General features: G+C 41.0%; 1 protein-coding gene across 4 annotated transcripts; it reads left to right on the top strand.

Annotated features, from left to right (window-relative positions):
- The first annotated feature begins 599 nt into the window (after window positions 1-599).
- Window positions 600-13341, top strand: l(3)L1231 (lethal (3) L1231). Of its 4 annotated transcripts, none has more exons than XM_041775669.2 (6): window positions 600-814; window positions 8329-8749; window positions 8929-10829; window positions 10893-12016; window positions 12104-12205; window positions 12337-13341. In XM_041775669.2, exons 2-6 carry the CDS (start codon window positions 8453-8455, stop codon window positions 12615-12617), a joined length of 3705 nt encoding a protein of 1234 aa, XP_041631603.1. In that variant the 5' UTR covers window positions 600-814; window positions 8329-8452; the 3' UTR covers window positions 12618-13341. The 4 variants fall into 4 exon arrangements, with proteins under 4 accessions (XP_041631603.1, XP_041631604.1, XP_041631606.1 ...); XM_041775670.2 differs by lacking the exon at window positions 600-814 and adding an exon at window positions 1051-1123; XM_041775672.2 differs by lacking the exon at window positions 600-814 and adding an exon at window positions 1182-1202.
- The last annotated feature ends 2082 nt before the right edge of the window (window positions 13342-15423 follow it).

Below are 15423 nucleotides of genomic sequence, written 5' to 3'. Positions count from 1 at the left end.
AATATTAACTAACGTTGGGCGCAACATTAAATCACTTAAGATAGAATTCGATTAAAACCTACTACTGCTCGAAATGCTGAAACATTATAAATATTAAGTATTACTGGATAATATCTTTAATTTGCACAGAGTCCACCACAAGAACACACACACGAAATCCAAAGGCAACACAAGAACACCGGCTGCTACAGAGGAAAACTATCTGAAATATCCAATATTGATAATTTGTAATGCATCAAAGACAAACATTAAATAAACTAATAATAACTACCAAGTTGGAATTGTGGTTTTTTGGGTGATTTATATTTAAGTTCTTTGAGCTCGCTTCACTCGCTCACTCTTCTTTAATTATTATTCTTCGAAATTAAAACAAAATATTAATATGTACAAGATATATTTTCAAAAGCGCGCTCTAGTTTAGAAAATAGAACCAGTTCTTGGAAGACGTTTACCAGCACTGGCAGAAGTTCATAGCCACCAGAGTTGCCAGACTTTTCGGTCCCAGTTACCAGAGTTGCCAGATCGTGCGATCTGAAGGGTTTCGCGTTTGAGTGTGCCCAGACGCCGCAAAAGCGCGCAGTTTTGCCGTTTTCAGCGAAACTTCGGTCACACTCAAGCCACCAACTGCGAAAATCATTTGTAATCTTTAAACGCAGTTTTTATGCCTAGAAACACCTGAAAGTGCTGCAAAACACATTCACCCACAGCCGGGAGTTCGTCTTGAGGCCGAAACTTAAAGAATTAGGGGTGAAAACTGCATTTGAAAGTGGACTTGTGGTGCGAAGAAAAAAATTTTGCAGCAGAAAATTCCCAGGTCTGTGCTGGTGTAATTGTGTGTGTGAGAGGCGGGCCAGGGTTGCCGAGGCACCCATGGATATTTCGTTTAAATCGCATAATTCAATGAAATTTTGTGTAGCTATGATCAATTTCAGGCGAAATTGTTTAATTAATTATTTGGCATGGCCGAGCATGAGTTACGTTTTATTTTTGGTGCTTTATTTGGCCTTCGTTTTCTGACCGTCCGACTTCGTGTGAGGCGGCAACCCTGTCCGTGGGAAGGGTACTCGGAAAAAGTACGGTGCGCGGCGCCACTTTGACGTTGGAGTCGTCATCAGACGGTTGGGTAAATTTTCTCGCTCTCGTCGCTCTCTCGGTTTATGTGCGGGTGTGTGCAGTGAGTGTGTCCCCGCCTTGGCAAGTGTGTGAGTGAGCTGATTGCGGCCCGTGACGCATTCTTGTTTTGCATCGAAGCACCAAAGCAGAAGTCCTAAAATCAAAAAAATATAAAGAAAAAACACAGCAATCAAGAAGCTGTAAAAGCGGCAAACAAAAGCAGGCGTCGAATAACTTAATCGCAGTAACAAATTCGACCCTGTATGTGCAGTGTCTGTTGGGCTGTGTCTGTCAGTGTGTGTGTGTGTGGGGAGGGGGCCATGGGGGAAGGAAGCGAAGAGGCCGCCAAAAGAGAGGCAGAAAAAAGGGCGAGGGCGAAAAAAGAAAGAAACGGAACGGGAAGAAGAGAAATCATAAAAACGCCGGCAACAGCGATTCTCGAGTGCCCTCCGCTCTCCATACAAGCCCCTTCACAGCGGATGACAAACAAAACGCAAAAAGAAATTCAAAACGCGCTCCCCACCAAAGTTCATTTACACGGAATTCGTAATTTGTTTTGTTTAGTTTTGTGGATTTGTTTATTGCCCCATGTCTGTGTGTGTATATGTGTTAGCTGGCGACAGATGTGTGTGGGAGTGCCTCTCTCCCGCTCTTCATTCCCCCACATCACCGTTATTCTTAATCACCGTGAAGATCTCCGGGTGTGTGAGTGTGTGCTTACATATATTGCCAAAAATCTTGCAGTAAAAATTCCGTGAGAAACCAAGACAATCGTTAACTGGAGTTAACTTGGCTTTAACGGAACAGATGTGTGTGTTGTTCCCCGCCAGCAACAGCTGCCGCTCACTAAAATCAACAACCAAAAATTCATACACTTTAATTAAAAAACCGAAAAAGCTGACTAAAATAGTGATTGTAAACCTTGGCTATTTTATTTTGTGAACGAACGCGGTCTGGTTTTATTTAATGCGCTTGGAAACGCCAAATAATTATACTTTGTGGTTGGCTTAACAAAACTAAAAAAAAATGCAAGAGAAGCGGAAGTTTTTTAATTCAAAACCCAGTTATCGGTTTCACCAAGTTCTACGGATTTTGCATTTAAATTACACAATTACAAATAACGGAGATAAACGTTTATTTATCGTAATTTTAGTGTGTTTAACTCAAATTAAGTGTTCAATATGTAATGAATCTGCAATTAGCGCTCTGGTGATATTACTAAGTATATTTTATATTTATTAATTTATTACCATTAAGAAATGTGGAAAATTTAACCGCAAGTTTAACCAGCAGTTTAAAAAATGATCTGCAAGATAATAGTTTTTGAATTTGTGTTTTTTCTTGTGTTTAAACTTTAATTTATTGAAAACATATATTTTCTTTAAATATTTAAATAGAAAGTTTATACCCGACACACTCAAGCGTTAACTAATTGATGCTAACCGACAAGTTAAATATAAAAATATAGTTTGCGGTTTAAATATCATACAATCTGCAAGAATTTTCACAAAAAAAAAGGCAGTCTGTCCCTGGTCTCAATGACTCATATGTGCTTGGCTTAAATAACCTGCATAAATGTTAATTAGTTTTTGGTAACAAAAGCAAGTTCAAGAAAACTGAGACACAAAATCTGCGAATTGTGAAACCCCAAGTGAAGTTGCATGACTCATGCCTCTTGCCGGGTTTGTTTGTGCCGTTAAAAAACCTCCAGAGACTGAAGTCACCCTTTTTTGGCAGCATTCCAGCGGTTAGGGTTATCCCCATAGGCAGTGTCCACTGTAGCTGGAGCTGTGGAGCCTCTACTGTGGGAAGTGGACGGGCCTACGTGCGATGCGGTGCAAAAGTGGCCAAGTGGAGCCGAGCTGAACTGCAGATGGAACGGAGTTCGTTTGGCTTCGCTGCCTGGCTGAACAAACTGAACCGCATGTCTGGCTTTTGCCTCTCGACTCTTGGCTCCTGCCGCCTCTTGGCTTTTACCTCTCCATCGCCATCTCCATCCCGAATCTCCAGCTGCCTTTGCTGCCTCACCTTCCCCTATGTCGTCATTATGTGATATTGTTTTTCTCCTCTCTTTTATTTTTGCGCTTATTTTGCTTTTGCACAATTTAGCCTTCAGTTTCCGGTTATGAAGGAAGCAGCAGCCGCAGCCACAGCAGCAGCAAACGGGTTTGCCTTTGCCGCCGCTTTCCTGTAATGTGCATTTAAATGCAATTTCAGTTCAGTGCGTCAATGTCGACAAAAATACAGCTTACCATCTTTTTTTTATACCTATATATCTCCGTCTTATCGCAGAGCCAATATAAACTACAGCATAAGTCTGAGAGAGTCATCTCTATATTTAGACATTACTTTTGCTTACCTTACAAATTATCGTTATCTTATCAATTTGATACCTTGATGCTGAATCATTTTTATATGAAATTTAATTTAAAAATCAAAACATTTTGATCAGAGGGAAGTGTTAACCATATCGCCTTGATATCTTTTAAATAGTAGTGACGAAGTTGTCATTTAGATGTGTCTACGGATAAGATCTGCTTAGTTTTAATATTTCAAAGCATTCAAATGTGAATATTGGTTTAGTTTACTTGATATATAAACTATATAATTTCACAAGAAGCTTATAAATCAGATGATAGTAGCTTAATAGGTTGGCACTATCTATATCATATCTTTGAAGTACTGATAACAATTTGATATTGTTAGGCATGGAACACAAAAGTTGGTTTAAATAAACTCTTCAAATGTTGTTTAGGATTAGATTACACGATAATTTTTGTGATTTTTATTGAAGTTCTATACTATTTATTTAAAGAGAATTTAAGCCTATCTAAAGTTTACAGTTTCAAGTGTCAGTGTTTCACCAGAGTTCTGAAAATTCGTTTTAAATTCCTTAGAATTACGACGATTTGTAGCAAAAGAAAACCTTACAGAAAGGGCGTTCTGCTGTGAAAATGAGGTGTTGTGCCCCGATATGAACAAATGTGTGCTGCAAATTAATACCTGGTTTATTTTCCTCACCAGCCAGCATGTTGCAAACTGTTCGTTCAACTGGTAGTTGTATGTTTTCCAGTTCTTGTGTTTTCATGTTGAGCCGTAGCCCAGCGAGCGTAACGCTGCAAACGCTTTGCTCTCGTAATTAACCTCTCGACCGGCTTTCTGCCTGCCTGGCTGCTACCTGGTCTCTTGCCTTACCTGGCGTAGCCATCCATCTGTCCGCAGCTCGTTTAGCCAGCGAAGCTGAATCAGACTCAGACCTTTGAACACGGCGGTTTCTTGAGCCATTCAACCTTCGTGTTCCACGACATGCGTTTTCCTCGAGGCTTTTCTTTGCAGCTCTACCAGCGTTCTGCTCAAAAATGTTCCATTAATGTTAGAGCACTGGTAGAGTAATCGCCTTGGAAATCCATAAACATGATCTATTATTCTAGTGCTTGTGTGTTTCAAAGCAAGTCGGCATTTAATTTAAAGTCTTTATAATGAAAGAATCTAAACTTAGGCATGATTCAAGTATTTATTTATTCATTGTTTGTTTTAAACTGGTTGCTTAAATTAGAATTTCGATAGAATTTCGCTACTTTCATTGTACATAGTACACTCAAAGTTTGAATTTAAAAGAAACTGCACTCAGTCACGTATACAAAAATGTTGACCAATATTTATTCTTAATTAGTTTATCAATTAAATTTCGATTAGAAGCTTAGGCTCTTAATGTAATAGAAATCATTGCTACGTTATTTGTGATTGTTGTTTTTCTTTACCGATGATTTGAAACAATTTAAGCCCCTTTCGTGGTTTCAATGGTTCCATTAATATTGAAGTACTTGTAACAAAGCGCTTCCCAATATAGAAAATCAATAGTCATTAGCCCTGATGCCATTGGTCAATCATATATTATTCCTTCTTTTATGTACTCTTCTTTACCCTGCCAAATCAGTCTTTTTTTTTTTTGTTTAAAGTTGGGGCAATTGATTGGCAATTAGGTATCTAAAGATAGATTGTTTAATACGATATTCAATTTTCCAAAGTATTTTATTAATGTTCCTTTCCTTTCGTAGGACTCTGCCAAAGTAGTAATATCTTGAGACATTTGAGTGACAATTAAGTATCTGAAAGATCCACTGGTCTCAGTTTTGCCATTAAATAAAGTTTTATTTTAATGCTATTCCTAAAAGGTTGCAAAAAAAAAAGCAATTCAACATACAAATTGGTCATCGATTTAGAAGTCAATCATATATTTTGGACTTCTCTATCGAGTATAAACCGTCTTGCTCTTCAAAATCAATCTTATTTGTCTTAAAACCCAAGACATTTGATTGACAATTAAGGTATCTGCAATACAAATGGTTTCCCAAACAAAGTTGTAGCCAAATGCCATTCCCAATTCTGTAAATTGCTCCATTAATGCTGCAATAAAAAGCAATTACAAAAACTAATTTGCCATGGTCCCCCATCTGTAGTAAGTCTATCAAGTCTTATTTTGATTTAAGCTTGTAGATTTTGCTTCCTAGTCACCGCTCTTCGTTTGGTTTAAAGTTTATACATTAAAAATTAAGCATCTAAAGATCACTGATCTCGGTGGCTTCTCAGCATCCAGCGGATTTGTAAGGTTTCTACCAGCTTGTGTTTCTTTTTTCGTTCAGGTTCGATGGCTTGTCTTCTTGCAGCTTTGACTTCTTTTGTCTCGCCTTTTTTCTTTTGTCGGTTCTTTGGCTTTTCTTGTTTTCTCGTTTGTCTTCTTGTCTCCTCTTCTTATCATTCGAGCGTGTTTCCAAGTTGGACCAAAAAAACGAGTTAACATTTAAGACCTAAAATGGCCAAAAAGCAAAGACGACTTGCTGCGCGGAGATCGTTGGCAAGAACAACAAATACTACTATACTACAGACTGCCGTCGCAGCAACAGCAAACAATAACAAATTCCCAGCATCGTCATTATTTGCAATTATCGACAGTTTGCTTTTGTGCGGTTTCCTCCTTGTCTCTCTCTTTGTATTTTTATTTTTTAATTTTTTTTATTTTGTTTGTACGCTAAAATCTTGGACTTCGTATTCGTCTGTGAGCTTAAGATCAAAAACCTTTACTTCAAGTTGTTTGATTTATTTTTCATGCGTATTCCGGTACACTTGACTAAAAGAAAGGTACCAAGATTTAGACAAAATTTAGCAATTATTATAAAGTTGTTTATATTAAGCAAAATATTAATTATCTTTCAAGATCTCAATGAAGCTGAAATTCCCAACCAGTTCTAGCTTTTTGAATACAAGTAACCATGTTATTTTGCAATTGAGATGGTCTTTTCAAGATCCTATTTCTCAGGGTGTAGGCTTTAACCTTAAAGATATTCAATGTCTCCCCTTGGTTCGACGGATGAATGAGTAAAAATAAAAATCATAAACAAAAGTGTCACGTACACTGCTGCACTCACACGTACACGCCAGGAGTCGTCTTGAATGCGTTAGTGGATGCGGAAAAGTGCGGGAAAATGGGGTGTGGCGGGAGGAAGTCAAGGAAAATGAGGAAACTGTAGAAGCAAGTGCGGGTACAGAGGCGGTAATAAGGGGACGGCTCTTTTTGTGCGGCGAAGGGAACTTGCAAATGCTTTCAAAGTCATTTCCTTTTTTCTCAGAAAACGTAAAGAAATCATAAACAAACAAAGAAGCATTTTCCATTCCACTCTAAGCGATAAGTTGGATAACTTGTTCCCCTCCCCGGCTCTACTATATTGTACGTATACATAATCATGGCTGAAAATGGAAATCAATATGTGCGAAACTAATCAAAAGCTGTAAACTCAAAGAAAACAATGAGCACACACGGAGCGGAAATGTGTTTTTTCCCTCCTTTTCTCTGATTTTTCCTCACAGTGCTGTTGGGTGCAAATTGTACCGAATCATTCCCCTAGAATTTCTCCATTTCTTCGGAGATTTGCTTGGAAAGTCCAGCAATTCGGCCCCGTTTTGCGCTTATCTTTGCTGTTTCTCCGCTACACTCTTTTTTTTTTGCTTTTTTTTTTGCATTGTCTGCCCCAATAATTGCCGTTTCGCTAAGTTCAATAAGATTATAGTATTCCTACGCAGTTGATTTTGTTTTTGTTTGTGTGCACACAAACGTGATTCTTTGATTTACTTAGCATGCAAATTTGTGCGAACTTTTTTCGTGCCGCTTGGCCAGCGCAACAGCTGCGGACAGAATAATAGCACCTGCGATCGATTTCCATTAATTACTTAGATTGCGTAACTATTAAAGGTAATTGTTCTTGTGTTTTAGCACAAAGTTCAAAATAAATGTTTACAGTCGAAATTGAAATCGAAATTGAATAATTATCATTTCATGCTAACAAAAATAAAATATTGCACTTCAAAAAGTCCAATCAATGAAATAAAGAATTGTAGTGATTGTAAGGTTGCAATCAGAACTCTCAAGAATTTCAAATAACAATATTCAAAAGATTTAATTTTTAGTTAAAAATTACCGAATTTTATTTATATAGATAGATTTATCCACTTACTTTTATAAATATTTTACAGCAAGAAACCTACATAATTAATCATCAATTAAACAAATTAGTTGAAGGGCCAATAAATTGTAATAAATTTAACAAAAGCAGTTAAATTAAGAAATTATTTAATATTTTATAAATATTATTTGTCAAAAATTAAGATATCTATGAAATACATTTTAATGCTATAATTTTAGTGGAATAAATTCTGAAAAATAAATGGCAAATAATTGCCAAAAAAAATTGTATATTTTATGATTATCTATAAATTCGCTGGCAAGTGTATTTATTTTCAGGCGATTGTGTGTCTGGTTTTATTATTTTTAATAATTGCCATTTTGCTGCGCTATCAGCATTTGTTATTAACGGCGGCGGTGCCAAGCGCAAAGCAGAAAAGAAATGAAATCAGCGGTGGGAAGGGGAGGGGAGGTGACAGAAGAAAGAGGAAAGAGACGAAGCAGAAAGAAAGCAACGAACGATTCACTTGAACTGGTTTCGGGCGAGCAGATTTATTTATTTTGATTGTAGTTTGTTTTTATTATCGCATTCGTTGTGTGCCAGAGTGAGAGCGTAAATGTGAGAGCGAGACTGCCAGTATGCGAGTGTGTGTGGGTATGCGAATGCATTTTGGCAGAGAGCACGTGACAACGCCCATTTATGACGTCTGTCTCCCTTGTGAACTTTAAATTTATTGATTTTCCTTTTTCAATTACAGATTAAAGAGGAGACGAAGATCAAGAGCAACAACAGGAACACCCCAGCAGCAACAGAAAGGAACAAGGAACAGCAAAAGCAGGGGAAAAAGCAAAAGCGTCAACGGCAACGGCTTCACATTGGACATGTCATGTCAGCAAGTCTCCAGATTCCAAGCAGCCACATTAGCTAAAAGCACAGCAGCCAGCAGGAGAATTGCCACCGCAGCAGCAGTAGCAGCAGCCGCAACAACAGCAACAGCCGCCACTGCGATAACCGCAGCAGCAGTCGCAAAAGCAACATCCGCAACAGCAGCTACTGCGGCAGTAACACTGACGCCAGTGGAGAGCATTGCCGCCGCCAAGACGACGTCCGAGGACACGGATCCCTATGCCTTCACAGAGACCGTGGCAGTCGCACCACCCATTTTATTCAATGCACAGGTAAGAAGACGATCTTTAAACATTAAACATAAATAAGAGCTCGAAAGTGGAGTCCTGTTTAATTGAATGTTCGCTAACTTCAAGAATTATATACAGTTCCCACTATTTAAAATTATCTAATACCATACCTATGATAAACTCTTTTTAATATATATTTGTCTTCCTTTACCTTTTTTCAGAAATCGCGAGCCCGCTTAAGCGACAGCAGCAGCAGAAGCAACAACAGCAGCAGCAGCAACAAGAGGCAGTCGGCGTCAGCAGCTGCGGCCAGCAGGAAGGCGAGTCTGGTGCTCCAACTGAACGCCACAGCAGCTGCAGCAGCCACCGCGAAGGCGCAGGCGTCTTTGGCGACTCACACAACCACAACGAATTTCCATCATGTCACGCAATCTCAGAGACAGTCCGCTTTGTCGCCAATGCTGCAGTTGCAACTGCCGCTGCAAAGCTTGCAGTCACAGTCCCAACCGTCGCAGGCATCGCCGAAGCGGGCCACTAACGTGTGCATAGTCCGCCCGCAGCAGCAGGAGAAGGAGTATCGCCAGCCAACGGTTGTCACACCACCACCACCGCCGCTCTATTCCCATACGCCGTCGCTGTGGCAGACGCCGCTGCTGCTGGACAATGGCCAAAAGCAAACGCAGCCGCAGCAGCCTAAGCAGCAGAAGCAGTCGCAGCAGAAACAGTTACAGCAACTGCAACAGAACAAGCAGCAGCAGCAACAACAAATTGTCCAGCAGCAGCAACAGCAAAAGCAGCATCTTCTACAACAACAGCACCTCCAGCAACAGCTAGCTCTCCAGCAGCAGCAGCAGCAGCAACAACAGCAGCAGTCAATTGCCATTTCGCTGGTCAGTCCGCCCACATCGCCCGCCTCGTTAACCTCGCCCACATTACCACCAGCCACCGCTGCTGTGACTGCCATGGTGGCGCCGATCTCTGTCTCGCCCAAGGGTGGCTTGCCATTGCCACCGTCAAAATTCCATCATACTACGTTGGCGCAGCACTTGCAGAAGGTGGAGTGCTTAAAGAAAAAGAAATCCTTGCCGTTGGCTAGCCAAAACAACAACAACATCAAGATGCTGAATAACAACAACAACAATATAGTGGAATCACTGAACAAACCAGTGATGGCGCAGGGCACGAACTTCAATCAAACGCAGCCGCCACCACTGACAGTGTTCAATACATCAACAGTGGCAACACCACCACCACCACCACAGAAACATTCCTCCGGCAACACTGGCGATCTCAATGAGATTCCCGTCAACGTTATCTTCCGCATGCCATCAGTGGCGGCAGGAGGAGGTAATGCAATCGATGGAACAACGGGTGTTAAGTTGGTGACGCCTCTGACTCCGCCCACACCGCCGGATATGTTGGCTCCCCCTTTGCTAGCACACATGCATCCCACAGCTTGTGTTCCGGCTCTGACTGTTCCCAGCAACAAAGGGCTCAAGGTGGTTTCCCCGCCAGCTAAGCCCAGCAGCTCTGAAGTTGTTTTGTCACCGCCTTCCAGCGCACTGCAAGCACCATCACTCACAGCAACACCACCCGCCACATTAGCAGCCAATAAAAATGAACAAATGTCTTCCAAAGCGGCCGCCAGGAGAGGCAATAACAACAACAACAACAACATTGCAGCTAAGAAATTGCCAACTACTGCGACGATGCCACCGCCGCCGCCCCAGGAACCGATTGCTACATCGCCACCTCCGTTGCCCATTAAGTCGGAGCCCGCTGCGCATCGCCAGCGTCGCCGCAAGACCGCCTCCAAACGCTGCAGCTCGGTGACCCTAAGTGAAAACGAGACCTTTCCTTCGGACTCGCCCTACTGCTTGCAGCAGCACTGGCTGCATTCCACTTCCGGCCGGGATCTGTCTTTGGAGACGCCGCTTTCCCCAAGCAATCGGCGGGAAGAAAGGATCGCGATGCGGAAAGGACTCTTGCGACGTCAGGCCCTGCAGCTGCTGTCCACACGTTCGCTGCAAGATCTGCCCATGCGGGCGGCCAGACAGCGGTTGCAGTGCGTCCAAAATATGCTGCTAAAGTACCAGGATCATGCCGGTCAGCAGCAGGGCATGTAAGTTGATCATTATTACTTGTTATTATTAACTAATATTAATTAATTATTATTATTTTTCAGTGGCATTGGCAATCGCTGTCTGGTGGCCAACTGCAAATTGCCAACGCTAAGCATGGCGGCTCACTGCGATCGCCACATTGTGAACAACAGCACCCAGCAACTGTTCCAGCCCTGCGTGGCCTGGCGAATGGATGGAACCGCCTGTCAGGCTCCCGTCTTCGATGTCTTGCACACGCTGGCCTTGTGCACGGTGCACAGTCACCTGCGTGCCGGCCTGGATGCTGCTCGTCCACCGCCAAAGAATGCAACATCCGTGGCTGGAGCTGTGACGATGTGTGTGCCCGTAAAGCAGCGCAAACGCAAGGCCAATCCAAATCCGGTGGTGCGTCCACAGAAACGGGGAAGGAAACAGGCAGGCGGGGAGCAGCAGATCAGCATCACCAATCTGCCGCCTATACCGACAGCAGGAATGGGAATGCAGCGCAAGAGCAGCACCACCTCGCTGGAGTCCATAGCCAGCAACTCGCACTCCTCGGCCGCCTCGCATTCCCAAGTGTTGCCGTACACGCCCGCAACGCAGACCATGTCCATACTGCCGGCTTTGGCTCCGCTAAGTGGGGATTATCAGCCCAAGCAGCAACAGCAGCAGCAGCCGCCGCAGCAACCGCTCTTGGTGCCCAAATTGGAGGCAGAGGAGTTGCCACTGTTCAGTGACCACCAGCAGCAGCAACATTTGGATATTAAGGCCGAAGAGATTAGCCAAATTGTGGCCCAATTGGCGGCTGCTGGTGGGGACTTGCAGCACCACAACAACAACAATAATAGCAGCAATCACAATCATAATAATACCAACAATAATATCGTGCACTTCAACAATAACAACAACAACAATATAAACTATAGCAACAATAATAACCAGCACAGTTTCCCGTCATTCAACACGGCCTTTGGCAATGCCATGGGTCAACCCATAACTACAACAACAGGAGGAGTAACAACAACAATCACGCACAACGGTCCAGCTGTTACTCCAGCTACACCTGCTATCCTGGCCAACACCGCAGATCTGCTCGGCCAGGATATGTTTGGAATCTGTGAGAATAGCTCAGCATACGCCAGTTCCGAGGACACGGGTCTGGGTGGAATCAGCGAGTCGGAGCTAATGGCGGGCGCTCACGATGCTGGTAAGTTTCAATTTGGGGTGTAGATTGTGTGGTCTAGAGGGATAAGAAAGCTAAACAAAATTCTAATGATCGTTTTTCCATTTCCAGATGATATAGCATTGAACGGTGCCCACTTGCTGGAAGAGCACGATCTGGTAAATGTGTTCGACACGCTGCCGGACGATGCCTTCAACGAGCTGTTCCAATCCGGTGTGTATGCCTTAACCAAAATTTTACTTGTTCAGCTTTTCATTGTACTAATCCCATGTGTGCCTCCGCTGTGGCTGTCGCTGTTATTCCTGTCGCTGCCATTGCCCTCGCCTTGGATTCTGCCGCTGCAGTGCAACAAGCCGAGTGCGAGGCCATGGACCGGGCGCTGGAGATTGCCGATAAGAACCTTAAGTGTCTGCAGCAGACGATCGGCGGTTCGGCGGACAGTGCGGATTTCCTTAACGATTTCCTTGACGTAAGCGATGATCTGCTGGCGGACGCAGTGATGCACTCGCCGAACACGTCGGGCATTGATGCAGCCACCCTGTTCGTGGACAGCAGCAGCGGCGGCGGCAACAGCAGCAGTAATGGCGCCTCCTCCGACATCCGGGGCCTGGTGCTACAGACCTAATTCGTCGGAATGCGTCAGGCTGAATCGATACTTTCAAGAGAGACAAGAGATTTTCAAAGCTACTACACAGTTTTACTTCTAAGCAGCAGCAGCAGCTTTCGCCAAGATATTTTCAATATTTTTCATTATAAATTTCGGACAAATTTTTGATAAATTTCTCAATTTTTTTAAATCTGTTTCGGCACAATTTGTTGCTTTATAAATTATTCAGAAATTCATATAAATATGCGTTACTGTAAAAATTTAAACAAACAGAAAAAAAATACACAAAACTTATACAAAAAAATCTAAAAAAAAAATGTCCAAAAATATATAAAATTAATTCAAATTAAATGAAGAGAATTACGGAGTGTATAAGAAACATAATTATGTAAATTCGCGGGAAACTGTAGAATTGCATTATTCTCTTAAAGTAATTTAATTTGTTAGTGAACCAACAACAGAGGATTGTGTAGAGAGCAGCTTTATTAAACCTATAAATAAACGAGAAATAGTATATATATGAAAATAAAAGGCAGAAAACCGAAATAGTAGGAAACCTAGTAACAAATTTAAACTTCTGAAGTAAAAGTAAAGGCACACGAACGCCAAAACATTGACAAGAGTTTGTTGAAAGCCTTAAAAAGCAAGCCTAGAATTTTGTTTCAACATTTTGTGAGCGCGCATTTACAACAAGAACTACAACAATACACACTATACACAGCCAAAAAAAAAAAAAAAAGAATTGCAATCAATTAAAAACACTAGAAAAAGCTAAACAAAAACCAGCAAGGCAGCAGAAGAATTTTAGTTTTGTTTAATTTCTTGAGTTACACAATACACCAACACACCACACATAACTACAACTACACCAACACTCACCAAACACACTAAACACACCCCACACAACACACTCCAACACACTTCACACAACATACAACGTACAAGGGACTAGTTTGAAACCGCGAATCGTATTACTAAATATATATACAACTTATATATATAAAATATAACTATATATATATACATAATACTACCTATATATATATATATATATATATTTCTGTACACATACTTTAAAGAGTAAGCTTTAATTTAAACCAACCCACAAACACGAGTAAAATAAAACAAATCAACAAAAAAATAAATCAAAAACAAGCTAAATGTAAATTGTAAACTTTGATTTTATATACTTAAGTTAATTATATTAAAGATAGAACGGTAACTTTGTTCGATTTTAATTTAGCCTAACGAAATTTTAAAAGCAAAATTAGGCTGAGCGACCATTCTAATTCTTGAGTTTTACCTTTTGCGTTCTGTAAATTAACAAATATATATATATTAAATATAGAACTTACAATGAAATGTAACAACCATACATATATATATATATATATATAAAATGAGATACTATATATACACAAAAACAACATGCAAGAAAACTGTTACGCTTTAAAATACGATATATATATATATACCAACAACCACTCTAAACCCGACCCCAAGCCCAAGCCCAACCAATACCATTCCATCCCTTCATTTGACCCACAAAAACCATTGTAAGTTTTCATTTCTCATCCGTCGTCACCACTTTGGCATCTAAGCAAGTATTAAATGAATGAAAAACGTTTAATATCTGAGATAACTAGATAAACTATGTGTATTTGTATAATGTATCACGACACGCATCGACTTTTGGCATTAAGTTGAGGCACGCACCACCCACTGCACCATTGCATCGGTCACGGGCGAAGAGCAGCAGCAGCAGAAAGAACTATTTTAACCAATAATGGAACTCTGTAATATATGATATACGATTACCAACTCCCTCACACTCTCACTCTCTAACTCTAAAGCCTAGACTTAACTATGTATGTATTCGTTCTTGAGTTAGTTACTCTCATTACTCTGATCTGAAAGCGAACAAAATTTGTGTTGTTTTTTGTACGGAACCATGTATTTGATTATATGCTTTAATCCCCCTTTTTTTATACACACAAAACCTTACCTTGTAAGAGAACTGTAGAGATGATCCCTCCAGTAGTAGCCTCCTCCTCCGCCTCGTTCGACCATGAAGATGAAGAGTGTTTTGTCTATCTTTTTTTTCGGTATGAGGTAACATTTCATTTTTTTGTAATTTACGTGCATTTTTGTGATCTAATTTGTGTAACTATTATTATTATAAACGAAAAAACAAAAAAATCAACAAAATACATTTAAGAAAACAAAACAAAAAAAAACAAATAAAAAGAAAAAACGAAAGAAAAGAAAACTGAATTGATTGATTTTATGTCAAACAACTGAATATTTTACCCTGAAAACAACCAACAAAAATATATATAATACGATATTTTTAGTAAAAAAAAACAAAACAAACCAAGTACCCAGCCTTGTCATTGCTCCACGGGAATTTTTGGGCAACCCTCTTGGCACCACATCTGCTGTGCCGTGTGGATCTCGGCAGGCGCCGTCAACAAACTCAGAGCCTCACCCGAAGCTTCAGTTACCTACATAATTTTTCGCCTAGGAAACAGTTTGTTTGCACTGACACTAACTCCGAACAACTCACGAAAACATAAGACCAAAAAGAGCCGCGGCCCAAGATCGCCAATTAAGAAACCAACGACAGGATCACCTAGTTGTCCCCGGTTTCCTTTAGTGCGTTCCGTCTTGCGGTCGCGCTTTAAATTCCCAGAGGTTACCTTGCAAATTATTGTTTTTAGTTATCTAATTGCTGGCTAGCGCCGACCTTCAAGTTTATCTATCCATCCATTCAAGAGTATTAGACAGACATCCACCAACTAATTCGGACATCCCACCAATTGTC

Source organism: Drosophila kikkawai, chromosome 3R (assembly GCF_030179895.1).
Source record: "Drosophila kikkawai strain 14028-0561.14 chromosome 3R, DkikHiC1v2, whole genome shotgun sequence".
Taxonomy (NCBI): domain Eukaryota; kingdom Metazoa; phylum Arthropoda; class Insecta; order Diptera; family Drosophilidae; genus Drosophila; species Drosophila kikkawai.
This window is presented reverse-complemented; position numbering and strand designations above follow the sequence as displayed.